At 40.2% G+C, this 20,797-nt stretch overlaps 3 protein-coding genes and 1 long non-coding RNA gene across 10 annotated transcripts; 2 read left to right on the top strand and 2 right to left on the bottom strand.

Moving 5' to 3' along the window:
* Positions 1–100: 100 nt before the first annotated feature.
* On the top strand, positions 101–17,409 carry LOC114871924 (rab11 family-interacting protein 2). Of its 2 annotated transcripts, none has more exons than XM_029178527.2 (7): positions 101–256; positions 14,504–14,542; positions 15,060–15,306; positions 15,392–15,767; positions 15,841–16,112; positions 16,180–16,621; positions 16,697–17,409. In XM_029178527.2, exons 1-7 carry the CDS (start codon positions 205–207, stop codon positions 16,871–16,873), a joined length of 1,605 nt encoding a protein of 534 aa, XP_029034360.1. In that variant the 5' UTR covers positions 101–204; the 3' UTR covers positions 16,874–17,409. The 2 variants fall into 2 exon arrangements, with proteins under 2 accessions (XP_029034360.1, XP_029034361.1); XM_029178528.2 differs by lacking the exon at positions 101–256 and adding an exon at positions 11,869–12,552.
* LOC123988009 lies at positions 2,999–3,584 on the bottom strand. Its single transcript, XR_006829580.1, has 3 exons — positions 3,493–3,584; positions 3,377–3,429; positions 2,999–3,302 (listed from the first exon to the last, which is right to left on the bottom strand). It is a non-coding gene; the product is annotated as an uncharacterized LOC123988009 (long non-coding RNA).
* On the bottom strand, positions 3,868–11,692 carry LOC114871929 (Na(+)/H(+) exchange regulatory cofactor NHE-RF2). Of its 3 annotated transcripts, none has more exons than XM_046286614.1 (3): positions 11,432–11,692; positions 10,028–10,491; positions 3,868–6,182 (listed from the first exon to the last, which is right to left on the bottom strand). In XM_046286614.1, the coding sequence occupies exons 2-3, from the start codon at positions 10,460–10,462 to the stop codon at positions 5,826–5,828; spliced, it is 792 nt and encodes a 263-aa protein (XP_046142570.1). In that variant the 5' UTR covers positions 10,463–10,491; positions 11,432–11,692; the 3' UTR covers positions 3,868–5,825. The 3 variants fall into 3 exon arrangements, with proteins under 3 accessions (XP_046142570.1, XP_029034367.2, XP_029034366.2); XM_029178534.2 differs by lacking the exon at positions 11,432–11,692 and adding an exon at positions 10,584–11,331; XM_029178533.2 differs by lacking the exon at positions 11,432–11,692 and having other exon boundaries at positions 10,028–11,329.
* An 84-nt stretch (positions 17,410–17,493) lies between the features above and the next one.
* On the top strand, positions 17,494–20,796 carry LOC114871923 (dnaJ homolog subfamily C member 2). 4 transcript variants are annotated; one of them, XM_029178525.2, is made up of 5 exons: positions 17,494–17,597; positions 18,116–18,385; positions 18,503–18,887; positions 18,971–20,075; positions 20,161–20,796. In XM_029178525.2, exons 2-5 carry the CDS (start codon positions 18,127–18,129, stop codon positions 20,209–20,211), a joined length of 1,800 nt encoding a protein of 599 aa, XP_029034358.1. In that variant the 5' UTR covers positions 17,494–17,597; positions 18,116–18,126; the 3' UTR covers positions 20,212–20,796. The 4 variants fall into 4 exon arrangements, with proteins under 4 accessions (XP_029034358.1, XP_029034355.1, XP_029034357.1 ...); XM_029178522.2 differs by having other exon boundaries at positions 17,494–17,726; XM_029178524.2 differs by lacking the exon at positions 17,494–17,597 and adding an exon at positions 17,740–17,816.
* Position 20,797: the final 1 nt, after the last annotated feature.

The raw sequence follows: 20,797 nt of genomic DNA, 5'->3' as shown, positions 1-20,797 counted from the left end.
CAAAATGCAAACACGCAAACAACTGAAATTCAGTCAGAGGGCGTTTCTACGTATACTCATATTTTTCGTTACTTTTAACGTTTCTGTCAAAGTGAGATGTTCTAGTAAAACTTCCGCTCGATATGACACGCGGCATTCCAAGTATGACGTGCAACCCAGAAGAAGAAGACGAAGAAGAAGAAGAAGAAGAAGAAGCAGAAGACTATGCGTCACACGTTCGTTACCAATGAACCACATCGCTTAAATTTCTCGTGCTGTATGCTTGAAATATTTTTAGTAGAGCGATACTTTTAACTTGAAATACCAGAAAAAGAGACGATCGCTGTATTCCCGTCGAGTTGATTATTTTGTTATTTTTTCTCATTTTCACAATCGTTGTTTTCCCAACTTGATATGTCATAGCTTTCCTTTCAGCCTCATATTTCTCTATTTCCTCCGCTCTGGATCAAATGAAATTATATCCCGTGATTTGATTTGTTTTCAATCGAAGAGAACGGTGGCGTAAATTACAAAGCGCTCTATATATAAGCAGCGATTTAAGATGCGCCGCAAATATTCGAATAGGTGGGAAAGATTGAAAATCAAGGAAATGTTTACCCTGTACGAAAACGAACTGCACTCTCTTGACCGACCTAAATACAGTATCGTCGGCAACCCGCTTGCAGAACAGTGTTTATCTCCTCTCTGTATACTTACAATACCACCAACGCAATATTCAGCCACGTTTATTATCGCGAATTTCACTATCGAACCGATCTAAACGTCGATTCGTTTAACGTCAAAGCCCCGAGTTATGAGCAGGAAAAAACATTGAATCAACGAGGAAACGATAGATCAGAAAGGACAGCGAAAGCGACGCTCACTTATTTGTTCGTTTATCAGATTTTCTTCGAGCAAGTGGACCCGAGTGGGCGAATGGCTCGAGTATATGGAACAGTCGATCTAAACTTAGTCGTTGGTCGGTTCTGGAAATAGATGTTATGAGTGCGAGGACAGGACAAGATACCACCGGCCCCTATTATGCGTACAGCCATGTATCATAAACGATCCACCCCCTACTTCCACCCTAACACCCTAACACCATGGATTCTTAAGATTTGGAAAACACTTGTTTTCTTCTTACTCTTTTCGCTACAAGTATAAGCTCAGATATGTGTTCTTAGTCCTTACGTTGTGCAAAATTTTAATAGGTCATTTGGTAATTTGTTTATTCGTTGATTATTTCCCACGACGTATTAACGGAAAGGTTGAATTACGAAAACAGCTGTGGCAAAGTGTGAATGCGTTTTCAACTTATGAATGCAAAGTCTGAAACACCAAAAAGCAGTTTAACTAAATGACTATGATAATAGAAACAGTTGTACCTAACACTACACACACGATCAGTGATTCTTTCTATTTTCGTTCGTTTTGTATTCGATCAAGTTGAATTCAAGACCTTCGTAGGTGTTGAAATTAAAAAAAGAAAAAAAGGGAAATTAATTAATCTAAATTGGTGAAATGATTCTCAGTCAATAACCGCTGGCTTCAAGAGATCTATAAATACGCTTCCGGTCGGTTAGGTGTTAATAATACAATGTAACAAGGCGCCTGACTAAACGCATGAATCTACTACTTACGAAAGTATGACGCTAAAACCACGCGATTGCGCTAGCAAAACGTGGCCAAAACGTTGATCGCGTGTATCAAAGGATCCATTTAGCGAGCTAACGACTATTTCGAGAGGAATTAAAGCTTGAAAAGCCATACCATCAACAACGAATCATCTCGCCTGAAAATAAAGTCGAAGGCACTTCCAAAGGTACATACATATACATGTTAAGGTATCGTAACGTTAATGATCTTTATATCTGTTCGACGTTTCGTAATATAAAAGCTCTATGTAGTATTTCTGTCCGAATAACAAACTGTAAAGAAGAAGTTATCGAGTTACCTATTTGCAAAACAGAGAAAAGCGAAGCATAAAGAAATTTGAAATTTGATTGATTCCATCAGGCTCGTTTCGGCTGCAACTCTCATTTCCGAGAAATAAACTGTTCAACGAATCGTTTTTCTCTTAGCTGAAATCAGCTGGAAGAATGAAATTTTCGCTAGTTTATATGCTTCTGCGCAAAAATGATCGACTCGAAGATCAAAATTCTATGATTCTGCATTTCTCGTTCTTCTATTCTTGGACCATCAAACTCCTACGCGGTTACTCAATACCCCAGACACGTATTATTTACCGAATCTCTGTACGTATATCCAACTTGACAGACAATTCTATCATGAAAAGCCAAATTAATAAACATAATGGATTTCCGTCTTATAATAATACAAGCATATTATTTCAAAGCTATTAATAAGTATTGGCTTTTCACATTGTGTACCGTTTGAAATAACACTTTCTGGTATAAATGCGTAGTGGTATACTAATAAATGTATAGCTGTGGTAAAGCTTCTTCGGTTTAAACTACGATGATTCGGATTTAACATTCTGCAAGTAATTTGTTGCAACATATGCACGAGAAAAGTTAGAAAGCTGATTCGATATCAAGGAGTGGACGAGACGATCGGCACGATTCCAAAAAGCAGGCAATCCTCGATAATCTCGAAATAACGAGAACCTCGCTCCTTCTCTCGCGGGATCGCGAAGACGCGCCACGCTTCGCGACTTTCGTCTTTATCGAACGCGCGACGTCGTCGTCGTGTTCTCTTCTTCTCACCCATGGCTACACGGACCGTCGGTATTTTTGGTCGGGGCACGAGGAAGAGAAGACGATGGTGAAAGACTCGCGTACGAAGGGGATGGCGAATCAACGAATCGGAAAGAGAAAGACCAGGGAGAAGTTGAAGTCGAAAGAGCGAGGATACGCGAGAGCTTTAAGAAAGAAAGGAAGAGAGAGAAAGAGAGAGAGGGAGGAGAAACAAGGAGGACAAACATCATCGTGAAAACGGTTAGCGCCGTCAGCGTAACCTGAGAGCTTCTCGGACCCCGCGACCATATATGTCCGCCTCTCGCTCTCTCTCTCTCACTCGCGTCATTCGCGATCACCCCTCCTCCAAGTCCTCTTTATCGCTCTTACTTACCAGCCAAAGAATCTGCCCAGTTACCAACCACTTCAACCACTTTTTCATCGTAACGCCAATCCTCCTTGACGCTGTTAATTTACCGGTAATTTACTTGGTCCATTCCTCTCTCGCCCAACATCTTCAACGCCTTCTTCTTGCTCGGTACCGTTCGCTCCCGTCGTCGTTATCTGTCACTGCACCGTTTCAAAAATACGACGCCTACCGTACTTCTTGGCCATCGATCGTTCTTACTGTAAACATTACATCCATGTAACGGATGATTCTAAAACGCGCGTAAATTGCTGGTGAATAAATCGATACGAACTGAATTTCTTACAAGAATCTACTCAACGATGCTTTAGACAGCTTCCTAGTGTACTAAACATTAAAAAGGGTGTATTGTAATTTAATATAATGGATGATTATTTCTTTTTAACGTACCGTTTATTCAGAAAGCTCGATTCCAATTGTTGTTGCTTCGTATTCTACTTCCAATTTTATCGATAAGGGATCTTTTATTCCAAGCGTTCTTCTTCAGACGAAATAACCGTTAGAAACGAGATTTGTATCGCAGGAAAAAACGATCCATCAGAAGCGAGTCGTATCGATTAAAATATCGATTCCCAGGTAAACGATACCTTCGATCGATGAATTCGAACTAGGTGGCGCCACTTGCTGGGTTGCACTTGTTCCAACCTTCGCGTCTCTATTTGAAATTATGCTTCTTTTTCTATTAGGATTCTTACTAATAAAATGTAAAAAGCTTTGTAAAAAAAAAAATAACATAGGAAGGTAAAAAAAAGAACAAAATCCATATACGTACAATACTATTTATACACAAATGTACGCAAATGAACGCAATTTTATGGGTAACGTACAACTAAGTCTTGTCGTCAAACATAAGGCTTAAAATTAAGGCTTACAAATTATATTGAATGTGTGCGATAATCGTAACGTGTGTATTTACGTAATACTCGGAATATTTATATACATATATCAAGAAATCGGTGCAACGGTTTGCTCGAAAAACTTTCCAAATTTTAAAGCGATACTTCTAACATCGTATCGGAGTTAAATCTGCAGTTTTCGTTTCAGATCAATAATTCCCTGATATCGTTTGTTTTCGACCCGATAACGATTGATCGACGTCCTTCGATAACAATGTTTACGCGACAAAGCAATACGACGATGGTTTCCCTTCGATTTTTCAATCGTCGTTTAACTGCTTCTTTCGATCGTTGCACCGATCTTGAGACACGAAGATCTAATATATTTACAGAAACGAATACCGTTATGCACTGGAGCTGAGGAGAAAAAAACGTATTGCAAGAAAACGAAAAGACAGAAAAGAATTTACATAGCACGTTCAGCGCAAAGCCTCGAAGATCGCGTTACGCGAACTTCGAACAATTTGATCGATCACTTTCCTTGATCGAGAAGACGATCAGTCTGTCTTTACAGCGCGAACAAAAACGGTTCGTACGCAAAGTCCCTCTATAAACCAGAATTGGAAGAAATACGAAATTAAAATAATTGCGACCACAAATTTTTGTAAACATTGAAACAATATATAAAATAGCTATCTGCAAACGTATAATGAAACTGATTTCAAACTGAAAATAGCTGTGACGAAACGCGTCTAGCGTTATCTCAAACAAAACATAGTCTTACAGCCGAAGTTACGAAAACGCCTGGTCTTATCGAGCCTATCTATCTAATAATAAACGCGTCGTATAAAGTATAATAATAGAAAATCATGTCTCGATTGTAAAAGCCAAATATAAATCGGTATTTACGTTACATCGTCTAGAAGATGGCATAAAATCATTTTATCGATCGAGTATTAAATGCAACGTCTAGCCAAATCACGTGACTAAAGTATTTTGACAAAAGCCATTGATAAATCATAAAATCGCGTAATATAAACGCTTCTCGAAATGTTGCGTACAATGCAATTGCGTATTGTCGCAAGACGGAATGTATTAGGTGCATATCGCGTGTGAAAAAAGAAAGAAAAAAAGAAAAACAAAACAACCAACTTGTAAATATTCGCGTAAAGTACGACGCAAAAGGATCACGACGACGATAATTGAAGGTTGCACAACAGGTTGTCGTAATATTTAACAATGTCGGGTTAGATAGCAACAAGATTTCCTGCGAGTCCTGTGACTCGCTGCGGCTCATCGTTTACTTTGTCCAGAAACTAACGTGGAAACTCGCGCGAGACTTCCCACTATTGTGTCGCCTACTTTTACACGTTGTTACATATTTCTTGGGTTACGTAAAATCATTTCAATTCTGGTAAATGAAATCTGTCTTTGTTGCTTTAACGAGAACCACACTCGCCGTTTTCAAAGTTTTCCCATTCGGACTTGCGCGTCGATGATCGTTTGACGTCGCGTAAGGTGTCGTAAGAAGTTTCTACATCGAACCGCAGCCGCGATAATTTTGATCGATTAACGCAATCGAAAAGAACGAGCAGCGTCTTGAATTTGATAACGTGTAACAGAAATCGAGGATGACGGGCGTCGCGTCGCGTTGTGTACACTTTCTCCCGCGTCGCGCGTCGTCGTGATCGTCCTTGGAAGAGCGCAAACGGTGTCGTAGATAGCGGGAAAAATCGCATCTGATCGGCTCGAACGTCGTTTAAAATCGTTGGAAAATGCGATTTTGAAAAGGGACTAAGCGTGTCTGGCGCGTTCGTTTGAAAGCACCGCGCTGTACAATCGAGAAGACCGTCGATGCTGATGACGAAACGTTGTAACCTGTCGCGGTTATAATTTCTGCACGATGTCGAACTTGTCCTTGAAGCCGATCGATTCCTTCTTCGGATCGTACTTTTTGCGCGCTGCCAGCTGAGCTCTCAGTTCTTTGGCGCTCATCTTCAGATTCAGACCCTGCCGTGAGGGCTCGTTTCCACCGACGCTCCCGTTCCCGGTACTGCCGTGCGTGTCACCCGTCTCGTTCCTCTCGTTCCTCTCGTTCCTCGCGGTGTTCCCGTTTTCTCGAGCAGTCTCTTCCTCGCGTTCACTCTCGTTCTCGCTTTTCGTCGAGCTCCTCGTCGCACCTGCCGACACTGTGCTGCTCTCGCTGCGCGACGTGTCGTTGGAGCCGCTCGACTTTTGTGCGTTCTGAAAAGAAAACATCAACTTTTACTTTCATATAAAATATCAGAATTTCCATGTTTCTATTAGAAAAAGAAGGTCAATTATACAGTGGCGCGCTACTTTTTCTATCTTCTAAATATGCGTTTCCAATTGGCTGTAGCATCGAGGGGACGTTGTTTTGAATATTGAGGAAAACTTGGAGGAATTTAAATGAAATCTTAACTGCGCACTCGAGCGAGACACGCTTCAATTTTCCGTTTGCGTTACACAACGCGAAACGTTTCGCCTTAACGCTCGCCGATAGAAAGTAAAAGCGTGGACACGGTAATTAGCAACGGTTGTGTCGCGTTCTTGGTTCCTTCTGATTGGAAAGGAACGAACTTGAAATGAAACGGATAGGATGGAGGATCGATGGACGAAAAACGGGACAGAAATTGGTCGAAGAAACGTCTAACGACCTTGGCTCCTGATGCAATATTCCAAACGGTACTCGAAGGAATTCCATCGTCTAAAGCCGGCAAGCGCGTGACGACGCGACTGGAGAACCGGTTCCAAAGCCACGGACCGTTTAAATCTCTTTAAAATAATGTTGGTCGTCTTGTCCTTATCGCGTCCGAAATTAGAAAAAACTTGCTGCTCTTCCGAAAAATTTCTCCGTTTCGAGAGCTAGAAAAAGCGACGCGACGCGGGTCTTTGGTTGCGCTGCGCAATCGCAGGCTAAGTTGCAGGATGCCAATGACATCGAGAGAACCTAATTAATAATAACGCTGTGTAGACGCGTGACCAATAACTCTATCGATTACCAACATACCGAGGGAAACGATAGTCGCATGCAAACATGGTGTTTATGCATCGAGATGAGGTAATCCCTCCATAAAACTTCGAGAATCTATGCCGCGGCATTGCTGCATCCTCTTTGCAATTCAATTATTTTCCAGCCAACGACGAGGATAAAATGAAAACAACTCAGACATCCTGATAAAATCACTTGTTGAACTGTTTATGAAATACATTCACAAATTGTTATTACATTCATAAATTATCTTTATTTTGTTAGAACAATTATATCGTTTAATAAATTATTCCAAGAAGGTTGACGCTATCGTCGTCGTTATCGTTAAAAAATAGTGATACGATGTTAAACAAAAATAACCTTATCGTTGGCAAATAAATTTCGTTGATCGCAAAGGATTAACAGATAATCGTCTTTAAATTTGCTGTACTTTGAACGTTCCGCGTAAAGGAAAATGGTAAATTTTCAACGCGATATTTAATTATTCCGAAACAGAGAGAGACACGATGCAACGCTTGTCCCGATTCTTTTTGCGAAGGAGATTTCCGTTAGCTGCATAGGTATTCAGCTTGGCTTTTTGGCACGCTTTCTTCGAAAATCGAATAAGAGCAAATAACGGATTTTTTATGTTAGTCGTCGCTGTGACAGAATTTCATCGACTTCGATATTGTCAGCTGGTCTCCTTTCAACGATTAACCCATTCGCGAAAGATTCAAACGATTGTTTCTTCCGCTTCGAATGGTTTTCCCTGTCGTTTGTACACGCGCGTACGCCGCTCGTTTGTTCGATTGCGCAATCAAAAAATGGTGCCAGGAAATTGACCAGTTTGCAGGAAAGCGATTAATTATTTGTTCTATCAATTATCGAGTGCACGCCATGGATATGTATATACGCAACTTAAAAAAAAAAAGAAGTAGAAGAAGAAGAAGAAAAACGACTAACATATGATGTAACTTAAGTAAAGAACGCACGGAGATATTTATAAAAATAATATCCTCCGTGCGAATTCGTGGAACTTTTTATTCCAAACTGTTTCACCCCAATAATCGTACGTGAGAACCTAATGTTACACACGATCGCGGGTGCGTGTCTTCGATTACGTAGCTCGCGCAGAATACAACGTGAAATTTACGTAATTTCACAGCGCAGAAATGACCGGAAATCCGGCAAATTCTATCGACTGAGGACGAATCTTCCTTCCGATCGCGAGATAACTCGCGCACGATCGGATTCGTGGGATGAGAGTGTATCGCAGGAAGACGATCGAACGCGTATCCCACGAAGACGAATTAAGGCCAGTGACGTGTTGTTTCGTAAAGGAGGAACTTCCGTCGATTACCACCGTAATTTGTTACATCCGAGAATGCATGCGACGATATCGTTTAACCTGAATTTATAGCCGTTTCTTCCGATTCAAACGGAACAATGCGTAAAGCGTAAAGGCGCAAGGTAACGGAGTGACGCACGTCCACCTGTTGTTGCAACGACCGATCGATAACGCGCTGCATTTCATATTCGGCATTCGACATTCTAGTACAAGCATCGGTAAAGACACGTATCCTTGTGCCAAAGAAGATGACTCATTTAACGCTGACGAACGCTCACCTTCCTCGATCATCAACGATAGATCGCTTTGGAGAAAATCGAAAGAGGACAATTAATTTTTCTAGTAACTCCAGCTCGTGGATCAGGATAAATTATCCTCGAATGTTGAAGACTATACACGTTCCCGAGACCTTGAAAAAAAAAAAAATTCCCAGTATTTGAGTTTGCTTCGTACCACGCTGAGATCATTGTGGAACGCGCGCGATACGATCAAATAAATAACGTATACGTACGAACGAAACGTTCGATACGCTATTAAATTTCAAGCGACTCGCTTACTATTATGCGCCGTGAAAAATATGTATCATGCGGATAAGATTAATGGCGTAATTTATTTCCGCGATTAGATAAGAAACTATCAGAAAATAACAGGTACAAAATTTATGTCGGTTTAAAGTGGACGGTCGAAATTGGACGTTTCGCGAGATGAACTCAGAGTCTGTGATAACGATATCGATTCGCGTACTTCCTTATGTACGTTTTATCGCGTACGGTAGCGTTTCGCTGGAAATGAGTAACAATTTCTTTTTTTCTACAAATACCAAAAATGCGATCAAATGCGACAAATTCGTATTTCGATAAGAACCATTGTTCGATAAACGAACTTTCACGAGATTAACATATTTTCACGTTTAAAACATGCCGCGTCTCACGCGATTCGCAGTCCTTTTTTGTCAGGATAAGAGAAAAAAGAAAAAAGAAATAAGCAGACTCTCCGTTTCTACTTATTTGTTCGACCGTTCGCAAACGACGAAGCGGCGCTCCACGTATGGCGCGTTCAGTTTTTTCTCTTTTTTTCTTTTTTTTTTCTTGACTGGCTGCTACTAGCCAACTGGGGTAAACACAGATGTTTAAGAGCGCTAAGTCTGGTGAAACATTTACGTGCTTATCTCTGTACGTAAGTAGCTAAAACGGTAAAAGCGACTATGTCCAACTCTTTTCTCCCGTTTAAAGAACAACGCGCCTACGTTGATAAGACAAATCACAGTATGGTTACTGTGCTAGAATTCTTTACCAAATGAAAATCTATGTTACCGCAAGTACGATTGTTACACCTAAAACATTACAAAGCAATTTCGTAAAGGCGTAAATAAAAGCCCAGATTCTTGTTACGATAAGAAACATATGATTTATTACTCTGACCAAACTGACGAATTAACGGGTGACTCATGCCTCAAGATACTATCAAAGACAAGGAGGTACACGAGTTTAAATACAGAATCACGTATCAAAAAAAAAAAAAATGCGTATATCTGAGGTTCTTCAAATGTTTTAGATTTTTCGATACATCGCTTTCAAAATTACTACACTCGAAAAGAAGAAGCGTCTGGACGAGAAAGCAAAACAAGCGAACGAGCAGTTAAATTCGGAAACGGAAAGCATACGGAAGCAACAGGTGGATCCCTCGGAGATTCGGAAACGAATCTTTCGTTTATTTGTAATTGTTTGGAAATTGATTAGAAATACATACCCCATCGATGGAAGCATTGCTGCCGTTAAGTTCATCTTGCTCGACACTATTCGGGTTCTTCTCCGGGGTCTTGATCACCTTGACGTTCGCCATGGTGCCCTTGATAATAATGTTGTTGGCCCTGAAATATTCGTCGGCTTCTTGATCGACCACCAGTAGCTTCGTCTCATTGGGGAAGGCTTTGATCCGTTCAACAACCTGTTGATGAGTCTCGTTCGCGATGTTGATTTCGTTAACCTCGATGATTCGATCACCCTGTCGCAAACCAGCGGCCTGACTGGGGGACCCTTCGTCCACCTTACCGATATACTGGCCATTTTTCCCTTTCTTTCCTTTCTCTGCGTGCAAATTGAATCCATAACCGTCGAAATCCTCCCATTTGACGATGTGGCACAATCGTGCACACGGAATCTTATCGCCCTTCAGGGAAGACATGTCTCACCCTCGTAATGTCGCGCACAAAACTGAAACGAAAAGTGAACGGAGACGAATCGGTGCCGATAACTGATAGAAAAGTGGGAAATAGAAAAAAAAAAAAAGAACGACGAGAAATTACGCGTCGCACGGATGGCTGTCAGAAATGTTGCACGTTGTGTCGGCACTGCGATCGATAATCTATCGTTGATGATCGAGGATCGAGAATCGAGGATCGACGATCGAGGCGCGATTACTATTCGTCCGTGCCTCGTGCAGCGGCTGGCTGACTAGGCGAATGATTCGGTTGGCAGGCTCGGCTTCGCCGATTTTTCTCTCCACCTGCCACGAAACGATTATTCGAACCGACTGGCGGTATGCACCGTCCTGAATCAACTTGAATCAGTAAGCAGCAACGTGGGGGAATTGGAAACTTAAAGGTCGATTCACGCGTACACCGGGGTCACGTTCACCAACTGCCACTACCAAATTACCAACTCTTGAATCTTTAGGAATATCACGGATCTAGGTGTAACCGATCGAAAGCGACACGTTCTTGGATAAAGAACCAAAGGAATCCATGCGAGACGCTGTCGCTGACTTCGACTAGAAACTAAAGACGACAGAGAGACGATGAGAAAAGACACAAGAGCGACGGAAACGGCGAACAAGGAGAGCGAAGGTGAACGCGGCGCGGTGACCGCGCTAACGTAGTGGGGATAAAACGATGCTATCGCTACATACAGCAAACGACAGCTAATGCAGCACCACCTGTTGGTACATCGATGAAACCAGCTTTTCAACAAAATACGAAATCTCTATGTATTCCAGGAAATATTTACCAAACTTGCTGAATTTTCTGTTAACAAGGTAACATGTACGCGCTACGTGACCGATTATACAATCGTGATAAATATATGCATTCACGCGTTCTCAGGCAAAAATATTTTTCTGATTATTCAACCAAGTACCATTACTCATTACGGTTACCTTATGAAGAGGAGAACATGCGAAACACCTGTTGCAAGTGCAACTCGATGAAGTAGAACTTTGTACACATATGTATAAAGTATGTTCCAATTATAAATTGCAATTCGCCAATTAATTATATAAAAAAGATACTTTATACTGCAAGTGAAAATAATTACTTCACACGCTACAAATTTTACTCAATTAGACCAAAAGAATACACACGAATCACATGAATCACCATAACAAAAAATAAATACATCATGCTAGGATATCGTGATGTAATGAAACAATCGTCACGATATTAATCGATTAAACAAGTCGACATGCTGCTATAAAAGAAGGTAAATCGTGCGATAACATAGCAATGACTAATCTTTGATAAAGTAGAGGTAAAAAGAACCAACTTACTCAGTTGTTACTTTGAAAAACGTTTTCGCTTGAGACGCAAAATACTTTGAATATACATTTACAATTTACTGTTACGTAAATTACAATATTGAATAGTTATAAGGTCTTTACATAGTTTTGTTTAAATTTAAAACTTGTCGATGTTTTTATTATCGCATCAAGAACATACACATTTAGAATCGCATATCGTTCTGCTCGCTCGTTGATTAAAGAATTATATATACACATAAAACGTTTGCATGCTTAATCGGGTAATTGTTATTTGTATATCTTCGTATTTTACCGATAACGAACTGCTATGAGTAAGTAAGATACACATATATACATATAATTCAATGGGCGTATCGTATAGAATAATGGTACAGGGCGATCCATGCATATATCGCCGTTCCTGAAGCGTGAGCGTGGTGGATGCGCGAAACTGGATGCGCAGTAGTTACCACAATGGTGCGCGATGCGCAAGACGGACGTAGCGGTTGTTCGAACACTAGTCTCAAGTATAGCTGTCGTTGATAGATTGCATCGAGAGTAGTTTGTTGTTGGCGTGATTTGTTGCCGTGGCGTTGCACATCTGGTTGCAAAAGCTACGACGCGTAATGCCAGCATTCGGCATCACGGTACTCGTTACGTAGATCGGTTCGTCGTAGGAGGAACAACAGATGAATATTTCTAACCGAACAGCGTGACCTAATCGAACAAAATGTGGAGTCCGACACACGTTCAAGTGACAGGTAAGCGTGAAAAAACGTTAAAGATGTAAAGATAGATGCGGCAGGTGGTTCGAACCGAAACAAATGTACCGTAAAACAATTATTGCTCAGACGTAAGCTAGGTTACGTATCGTTCGTTGAATGTACGCGATTGAAACCTTACAATTTCGTTAGTAGAGATTTACCTAGCAACATATCTTGAGTCTGAAACATTTTGAATCGTCTAACGGTACATAATCATTTTTTATCTGTTTTTATATTTTCCAGAGATTGGACATCTTATCTAAAAAAGAACAATTGTCACGGTATTTTTAATTAGCCTATTTGACATAATTTTACGTAAATACAACGTATTCGTTTGTTCTAGGAAATTTTTACTTTAATCATTTTTACTTGAAAAACTGGAAAAAGTAATTGTCGATAGAAATTTTGATCGCGTTCAAGTGCAACCTTCCGTAACGCGATAGGAAGATTGGGAAGAAGCGGTGAAAACTCGAATACCTTAAAGACACGAACGTACTTAGATTGAGAAGATAACGCGATCTCGCATATGCACTTGCACATTTTTTATCGTCTCTCGTTGGCATCGCGAAACACTGGTTATTGTATATACAATATTTTACGATGTCTCTGATACGCGCCAAAACAAGGACGATGTATTTAAAACTCGCGCGATCATCCACGGCCCGAATATTTGATGAGTCAACGACTGGTAAACTAGTTCGCTTGTTTTGTTCGATGATCTATATAGAAAGCGGATATTTAGTTAGCTACATGCAAATATAGACGAACGGGGAAAAAAATATTATTCTATCGTACCTCTTCCAAATTGACAGCTGCTGCTACTGTATTTTAACATTTCGTTCAATTTTTCTCATTAATTCTAGTTTATAACGTATCTACGTGAATACTGACAAATTTTTAACGCTTTCGTTTCGATGCAAAATAGGTAGTGTGAAAGCATATGTAGAAGCAGCTGATGTCCCCCTTTTTTATTCGCCTACCTACCTGAGCCTTCTGCCCAGGCTCGTAACTGCATCTTTGAGGACCCTGCGACTCTGTATTACCGTTCTCCTACACTCCTAGACAGACTTATCGTTTCTTTGCCTTGTGGTTATATTTTCACTCCAAGATCACGTACAAGAGTTATTTTTTCCATCTTAACGTAATTGATTTCATTTCGTTCCATACAGTAAGCGATCTAAGCGATTTTTGCCAGGTGAAAAAACGAAAGTATCTCGACTTAATTAGTCCGATGGTTGCGATCTCGAACCGTTAAGAATGTTCCTTTCTGAGTAAACGGTATTTGGTTGCAGCCGTGGTGAATGCTCTTTCGGCTCGTCTAATCGACTCGTGAAAGAAAGAATGCAGCGAGAGAGTCGATTTTCTCAGCCAGTCGACTTTGCTCGACGAGAAATCAGGAAAACGATGCATTTTCATGTTATTCCGCGAACAATCGCACTCATCCATCGTGCATTAATACCGCATCTTACGAACGTTACTCGTCATCTTCGCTAAACCATCGGTCGAGGGAAAATATATCGAATTTACTTCCGATATCGTATTTGTGCGAAGAAAAGTATAGTATCGCGGGTAATTGGCTGAAAATAACCGAGTAACAATGCGGTAGAAACAGCGAAGTTTCGCGGTAAAAATGTAGGGAAGAATAACAGGCGGGTACCGATACGTTCAACGCTTTTACCATGATAGGAAGGTCTGTTATGTGTTCGTTACCCATGACGCGTTTTTACAAAATGTTATCATGTACGTTCGAACGATGAAAATTACTTTCAAAGAGAAACTTGGTTGAACAAAAACGAACTATGGAATCTAACAGCATATGAAAATTCAGTTGCACTCGAAGTTTTATCTAGTTACGCCTATTTCTCGTTATCTTGTGAATTGAATCGCTCGAAATGAATTTGATAATAATTGTATGATCTCTAACAAAAGCTTCTTTTTTTGTTTACAGTTCAAAGAGCGAAGAACTTGTTAACCAAAGGAAAACATAGTAAGTATCTCTGTTAACGGTCGCGGCATTAATAACACAGGATTTATATAATGGGATAAATGTAGTGGAAATTCTAGTCGCTTTAGCCCAGTTTCATACATGTCATGGCCTTTCGTAGGTGGCCGCAAAATGACGATTCGTTCGTGTCAGCTCTTTTTCACATTCAAACGAGTCTAATTTCAAAACAATGGAAATCAAATTTTTTGACCAGCGTTGCCGACATTGCGTCACGTTGCCGCTATATTCGAATCGAATTTCGCGACGCGTTCAGCTTGCCCCAAATCGGGTAGTACGATATTTGTAATATTTTTCTTTTATCAATTAACATCGTCTGAAAAAAAGATGCGAATCACGCGAAGGTAATTCCTACGGGCAATAAGTAGACAATGGATCTCCTCTCCTGCGAGATTTAAATGCTCGTTACGAGGCTTGTTAATGCTAACCTTTGCGGTTGACCATCTCCACCCACGTTAAATGCTTCTTCAGCTTAACGATAGATATATATATGTAATCACAGAGACCAATGATTGTTTCGTGACAATCGCCCTTGGGAAAGAAAAATATCAAACGTCCGTGAAGGAGAAGGCCTCGAAAGACGTGGAATGGCACGAGGAATGCGAATTGCTTATTCCGGAACAAGGAAACACCGCGGAAATAGTGCTTACTGCTCTTCATCGTAACTTCTTGGGAGTCGACGAGTTTCTCGGCACGATCAGCATACCCCTTTCCAGCTTTGACGTATACGAGAGACCGAAAAACAGATGGTAACAAAGTTCACTATTTTTCATCGAAAGTCAAAGTAATCCTATAATCGTGAATGAAATTTCAAAATATTCTGTTCTCTCGTAGGTATACTCTTGGAAGTAAACCAGGGAAGGAGAATACGAAAGAAAGAGGTGAACTCGAAGTAAAAATAAGCTTCATCGTGAAAGCTGGCAGTTTGACCGACTTGAGCCTTAAAGAACGGCACAAGAGTTCTCTCGGTCAGTTATCTACAGCAGCCCATTCGATTGGTGGCAGTCTTCTGAGTATAGGTAGCTTCGAGAAGCGTAAGGGTTTAAAAAAGTTGGCAAAGTCAATTGGGAATCGTGTAAAGGGGAAAAGCAAGCACAGTTTGAACAAAAAGGAAGACCTCGACGAAAGGGAGGAACACAAATTCAGGACGCGACAAGAACCTGGTGAGGCTGATCCTGGTGTAATCAGCGAGGATGAAGATGAATTTACGGTAGAATTTATTCTCGTAAGAATAAATGTGCCATTACTTTCAATAATAATCATTAAAATTCCGTTCGTTTCAGTTCGATGATCTGTCTCACAAGAGTTCGGCATCGTCTCTGAACGCGCCGGTAGTTGGTGGTAACCACAACAGCGCAGGTTCGGTAACTTCGAGTGTCTCCTCCGGTAACGACACGCATCATGTACCATCTGCACCGACAAATGCAGCTCCTAGTAAACCGCCACGATACTCTATGAGCTCTTCCACCACCTCTTTATCCAAAGTTGATAACATTAAAGATGATGAATGGGGTCTTAAGCTTTACGGAAAGCAAGTGAATAATCCTGTTAAAAGGTACAGTTTTTTCCTGAAACAGAAAATAGTTATTTGAACGTTTCGACGATTACATTTTCTTTTAAAGGTGGGAAAATAAACAAAGTCCAAAGATTGTAGTAGACGAGCCAAAGGACGAACGTCGCGAATCTTCGCCTATAAATTCACCCTCGTCGAATTTGAAATTTCAAGATACTCCGGAACCTCCTAGCCCAGCACCGCGTGAACTTATACAGAGCAAAAACAGGGAAGAAAAGTTTGTTTCCAACAAAGAAAAAACTATAAGAGATGAAAAACTAAAGGAGAAAAAGGAGGACAAATATAATTGTTGGAGTCCTAAAGACGAAAAGCAATTGAGAAAGGACAGAAAAAAAGAGAAAGAAAATAAACTGAAAGAATTGAACGACGTTAATAATTTGTCTTCGGAAAGGATTATCATCGGAGGCGAAGATGCGATTAAGAGTACGACGCTAATCAAGAGTCACCTACCGCACGAAGTTCTTGCTCAGTTCGAAGGAAAATCAAGAGAGGTAAAGATAGATTTTATATAAATCGATAATCACGACTTTATGCATTTATACTTTACGATCATTTTCCAACTACAGGATCTCATAGAATTAACGCTGCAGTTACAAGCGGATGTAACAGAAAAGAAGAAACGCCTAAATGACTTGGAAGATTATATAGATGCGCTGTTGTTACGAGTAATTGAATGCTCGCCGCGCCTACTGCAAAACCCCTACCAGTCACAGAGACGTTTGTCATCACCCGGGCATCAATAGATAATTGAACGCTCTTCCGTTTTGATGTTTCCTGACGTTGAAGTTAATTACGTTATTCAGCATAATTAATGATAATTGCATAGCCAATCGTTTTATACATATTTGACCGTTTTCGTGGATGGTCTCTTATATATTTTGTAGCCCACGTGTTTTAATTTATTTCCGACTAATAATTTAGAATTTTATATAATTTGCACGTAGCTTTTGATAATGCCGCTTTTTAAAGTGTATAAACTTCTGTTGAATTATAACGTTTTGTTGTCACTTTAATGAAGAATTTTATTACGTTTCGTATTTTTGAAAAGTTCAAAAAAAGTTACAGTATTCAAAATAAGATGAAAACAGATTTAAATACTCCCCTAGTCTTCCCAAAAGAAAGCAATATATCGTTGATCCAAAATATGGTATGTCCGTCCAAAGTATGATCCCAATAAGAGCAACTACTATAATATTTATATTTTTGAATATTTACACCAGAATTTCTTCATACTATATTGTATAATGTTTTCACAAATATATTTGGAGAAAAACTGTTACACCAGTCTAGTTACATACATTCTATTAATTCTATGAAAGTACGGAGTAGTATATAATGGATGTGCATTCGCCTGATCAATGTTTGCAGGTTGTATAGGTGCCATTTTGTACTAACGTAGCCTCAAAATTCGAAGTAACCTTCCCTCCTTTTCTGATCATTTCTGATCGAGATGTTCGTGATACGATAGTAAGATTCATTTATGCCTTTCCAACAGTTTCCTTAGTAATTTTTTTAGAGAAAACGTAGTTTATTAATGATTAATAATGACGAACGTTACGAGTGAGGATAATTCCGCTACATTCGATCCAATATCTGGTAAGATTTCGAATTTCTGTTAACGTCTCCTTTCATTGACACCGGCCATGCAAGGTTAGATTTCACCAAGCACGTTATTCTTTTTGGGAGGTAAAGAGATTTCATAAAATTGTACAATATTTGATATTGGTATTTGTATCTCACGCTTGCCTTTAAAATGTATGCGAATACTTTAAAGTGAACACTTGGAAAATCAAGAGTATTCATATCGAAATCTTTCTGTTTTCTGAAAACAGTAAAGGTGACCTCAAATTTACAAATATCTAAGTGGTTTAACGCGTGATATAGTTCGATTTTCTACATATGTATATAACGAAAATTATTTTTACCAAGTTGAGGTTAAATCTACAGACGAATCGATTTTAACATTTACGAAATTTCTTTCGCAGGTTCGTCTACGATGGAAACGTGTACAGCAGGACCTCTTGTTTTGTATTCAACTGCACAAGCGTGGGCAGCTCAGTTTCATCGCAGCCTTACGCGTACCAGGATATCTGAGTCGTCCGACGAAGAAGATTTTTCTCAATATCAGTTTGAGGATGATCTTGAGTACCTTAGGTCGTTGGATCCGAAGGCGTGGAAAGATCAAGATCATTATGCGGTGTTGGGCTTGAAAAAGCTCAGACACAAAGCGACCGAAGATCTTATAAAAAGGGCTTGTACGTAGAGAAAGTTCAAAGTATACTCTGTAAAGGAATGTAGGTGTTATATCGTTCACTATTTTGCTTGATACAATGATTAACGCGTTTGAGGAGTATTTTATGCGTGAATTACAGATAAGCAAAAAATTCTCAAACATCATCCCGATAAACGTAAGGCACTGGGAGAGGAAATCCGGCCAGACGACGATTATTTTACCTGCATAACACGGGCTTGGGAAACTCTGGGCAACCCTGCAAAGAGGCGAAGTTACGACAGCGTAGATCCGTATTTTAATGACGATTTACCAGAGGAGAAAGACGGTAAAAATAACTTTTACCTGATAATGGGGCAAGCGTTTAAGGAAAATGCTAGATGGTCGGTAAAAAAGCCGGTGCCGCGCTTAGGCGGACCAGACACGCCTAGACATAAAGTGGAAAAGTTTTACTCGTTCTGGTACGATTTCGATTCATGGCGCGAATACTCTTACTTGGACGAAGAAGACAAAGAAAATGGAAAGGAGTAAGTATATTTTTATTTAATTATCTCTATTAATTTTTCATATTGTGACCCGTATTTCTGGTCAATTATAATCGTTTGTTTAGTCGGGATATGCGCAAGTGGATCGAGAAAAGGAACAAAGCTGCACGCGCAAAGCGGAAGAAGGAAGAAATGGCGCGCATACGTGCATTGGTCGATATGGCTTACAATATGGATCCTAGAATAAAGAAATTTCAACAGGAGGACAAGGATAAGAAGACAGCGGCAAAAAAGGCGAAGCAAGAAGCTGCAAAAGCGCGACAACAAGAAGAGGAGAGAGTAGCTAGAGACGCTGCAGAGAAGGAGAGAATTAAAAAAGAAAAGCGTGATATCGAAGAGAAGGCGAAATTAGATGCGCTCAAGCAAGAAAAGGAAGCGCAGAAGAAAGCCCTTCGTAAAGAAAGAAAAGCGCTCAGAGATTTTTGTAAAGCCAACAATTATTTTGCAGAAAATTCAGCTGAAAATATTAGACACATGGAGAGTATAGAGAAAATTTGCGAGCTTTTCAAGCTTGTTCAGCTGGAAGAAGCCATGAGGAAGTTACAAGCCGAGGGTAGGTCAGCATTTCTTTCCCTCGTGGAAGAAACTGAAAAGAAGATCGAAGCTGAGCGTAGGGCTGCCGTTTCATCCAGTGATACGCGAAATACTCCGGAAAAGCAAGTAAAATCTTATACAGCTCCATGGAACGAAAGCGATCTACAGCTTTTGATCAAAGCTGTAAACCTGTTCCCAGCTGGCACGAATCAACGCTGGGAAGTGGTTGCCAACTTTATTAATCAGCATAGTAGTTCGTCCAGCCGTGTAACGCGCGATGCAAAGGAAGTTCTTGCTAAAGCCAAAGATTTGCAATCGACCGACTTCAGCAAGTCTAGTTTAAAGGAGCAAGCAAACAAGAAAGCTTTCGATAATTTCATCGCTGAAAAGAAAGCCAAGGAGTCTGTCGAGGATCGAATGCCAGCTGTTACAGAACGTTTGGATCATCCTATTTCGAACGGTGTCGCTGGTGAGCAAAAGGACATCAAGAAGGAGTCTCAACCATGGACGCCAGCGGAACAGAAATTACTGGAACAGGCACTGAAAACTTATCCTACTAGCGTGCCCGATAGATGGGATCAGATAGCAGCCTGTATACCAACTAGAACGAAAAAAGAATGTATGAAGAGGTATAAGGTAAGCTTCGAAGTTATGGTACAGCGATTCACATGTTTCTGTGTACATAAATTTGGATTTTCACAATTATTTCTTTTTCTCGTAGGAACTGGTTGAACTGGTTAAGGCAAAAAAGGCGGCACAAGTGATGAAATAATAATAGTTTGTTTTTAAAGCGAACATTCTTTTTAACTTATTGAATTCCGATACAAACAACCTCATGAATCAAATTCCGGTAGAGAAGCAAGATGGGTTCATTGAAGTTTGAAAAAGCGGATTTTGATTTTAGTTTCATCGAATGTCGGCTGTTGTATTATACCTGTGCCTTGTTTTAGCTTGTACGTGCACAGTTTGCAACGGTTCTAGGAATCATCATGCCATTTGCACGCAACAGAACGATCGCGCTGCACTTAGTGATTGTCCATTTAATCACAATGGTTAAATCTGCATGCAAAAAAAAAAAAAAAAAACAAAAAAATCGTATTCCCAGTACTCGAGTTCTAAAATCTTTTCCTCATGTATTGACTCGTCACCGGCTGGACGATCGTGATTATATTGTAAGTCACTCGCCTTCCACGGGAGAGCCATTTAAAAATGAAGTTGGGATTTGTGGAAGCGGCTCTTGGCAAGGTCTGTTGTAAGTAATGTATAATAACATATGGTATTCGTAGAACAGTGTGGCCCGTTCAGAATAAAGCGTGCATACTTTCTATAAATAAAGACACGTACGATCTTTGAAAAAC

The sequence above is a fragment of the Osmia bicornis genome, chromosome 1 (assembly GCF_907164935.1).
Source record: "Osmia bicornis bicornis chromosome 1, iOsmBic2.1, whole genome shotgun sequence".
Taxonomy (NCBI): Eukaryota; Metazoa; Arthropoda; class Insecta; order Hymenoptera; family Megachilidae; genus Osmia; species Osmia bicornis.
The sequence above is the reverse complement of the archived record's forward strand: the minus strand, read 5'-3'. Positions and strand labels throughout refer to the sequence as shown.

Bases quoted from the DNA above. Each gene is read 5' to 3' on its own strand.
- LOC114871924 (XM_029178527.2), top strand. From the start codon at position 205: ATGCGTCACACGTTCGTTACCAATGAACCACATCGCTTAAATTTCTCG. The intron at 14,543-15,059 runs GTAAGTATCTCT...ATGTAATCACAG, and splicing joins GTTAACCAAAGGAAAACATA to AGACCAATGATTGTTTCGTG. The intron at 15,768-15,840 runs GTAGAATTTATT...CGTTCGTTTCAG, and splicing joins AGGATGAAGATGAATTTACG to TTCGATGATCTGTCTCACAA.
- LOC114871929 (XM_046286614.1), bottom strand. From the start codon at position 10,462: ATGTCTTCCCTGAAGGGCGATAAGATTCCGTGTGCACGATTGTGCCAC. The intron at 6,183-10,027 runs GTATGTATTTCT...TTTTCTTTTCAG, and splicing joins GCAATGCTTCCATCGATGGG to AACGCACAAAAGTCGAGCGG.
- LOC114871923 (XM_029178522.2), top strand. From the start codon at position 17,675: ATGACGAACGTTACGAGTGAGGATAATTCCGCTACATTCGATCCAATA. The intron at 17,727-18,115 runs GTAAGATTTCGA...TTTCTTTCGCAG, and splicing joins TACATTCGATCCAATATCTG to GTTCGTCTACGATGGAAACG. The intron at 18,888-18,970 runs GTAAGTATATTT...TCGTTTGTTTAG, and splicing joins GACAAAGAAAATGGAAAGGA to TCGGGATATGCGCAAGTGGA.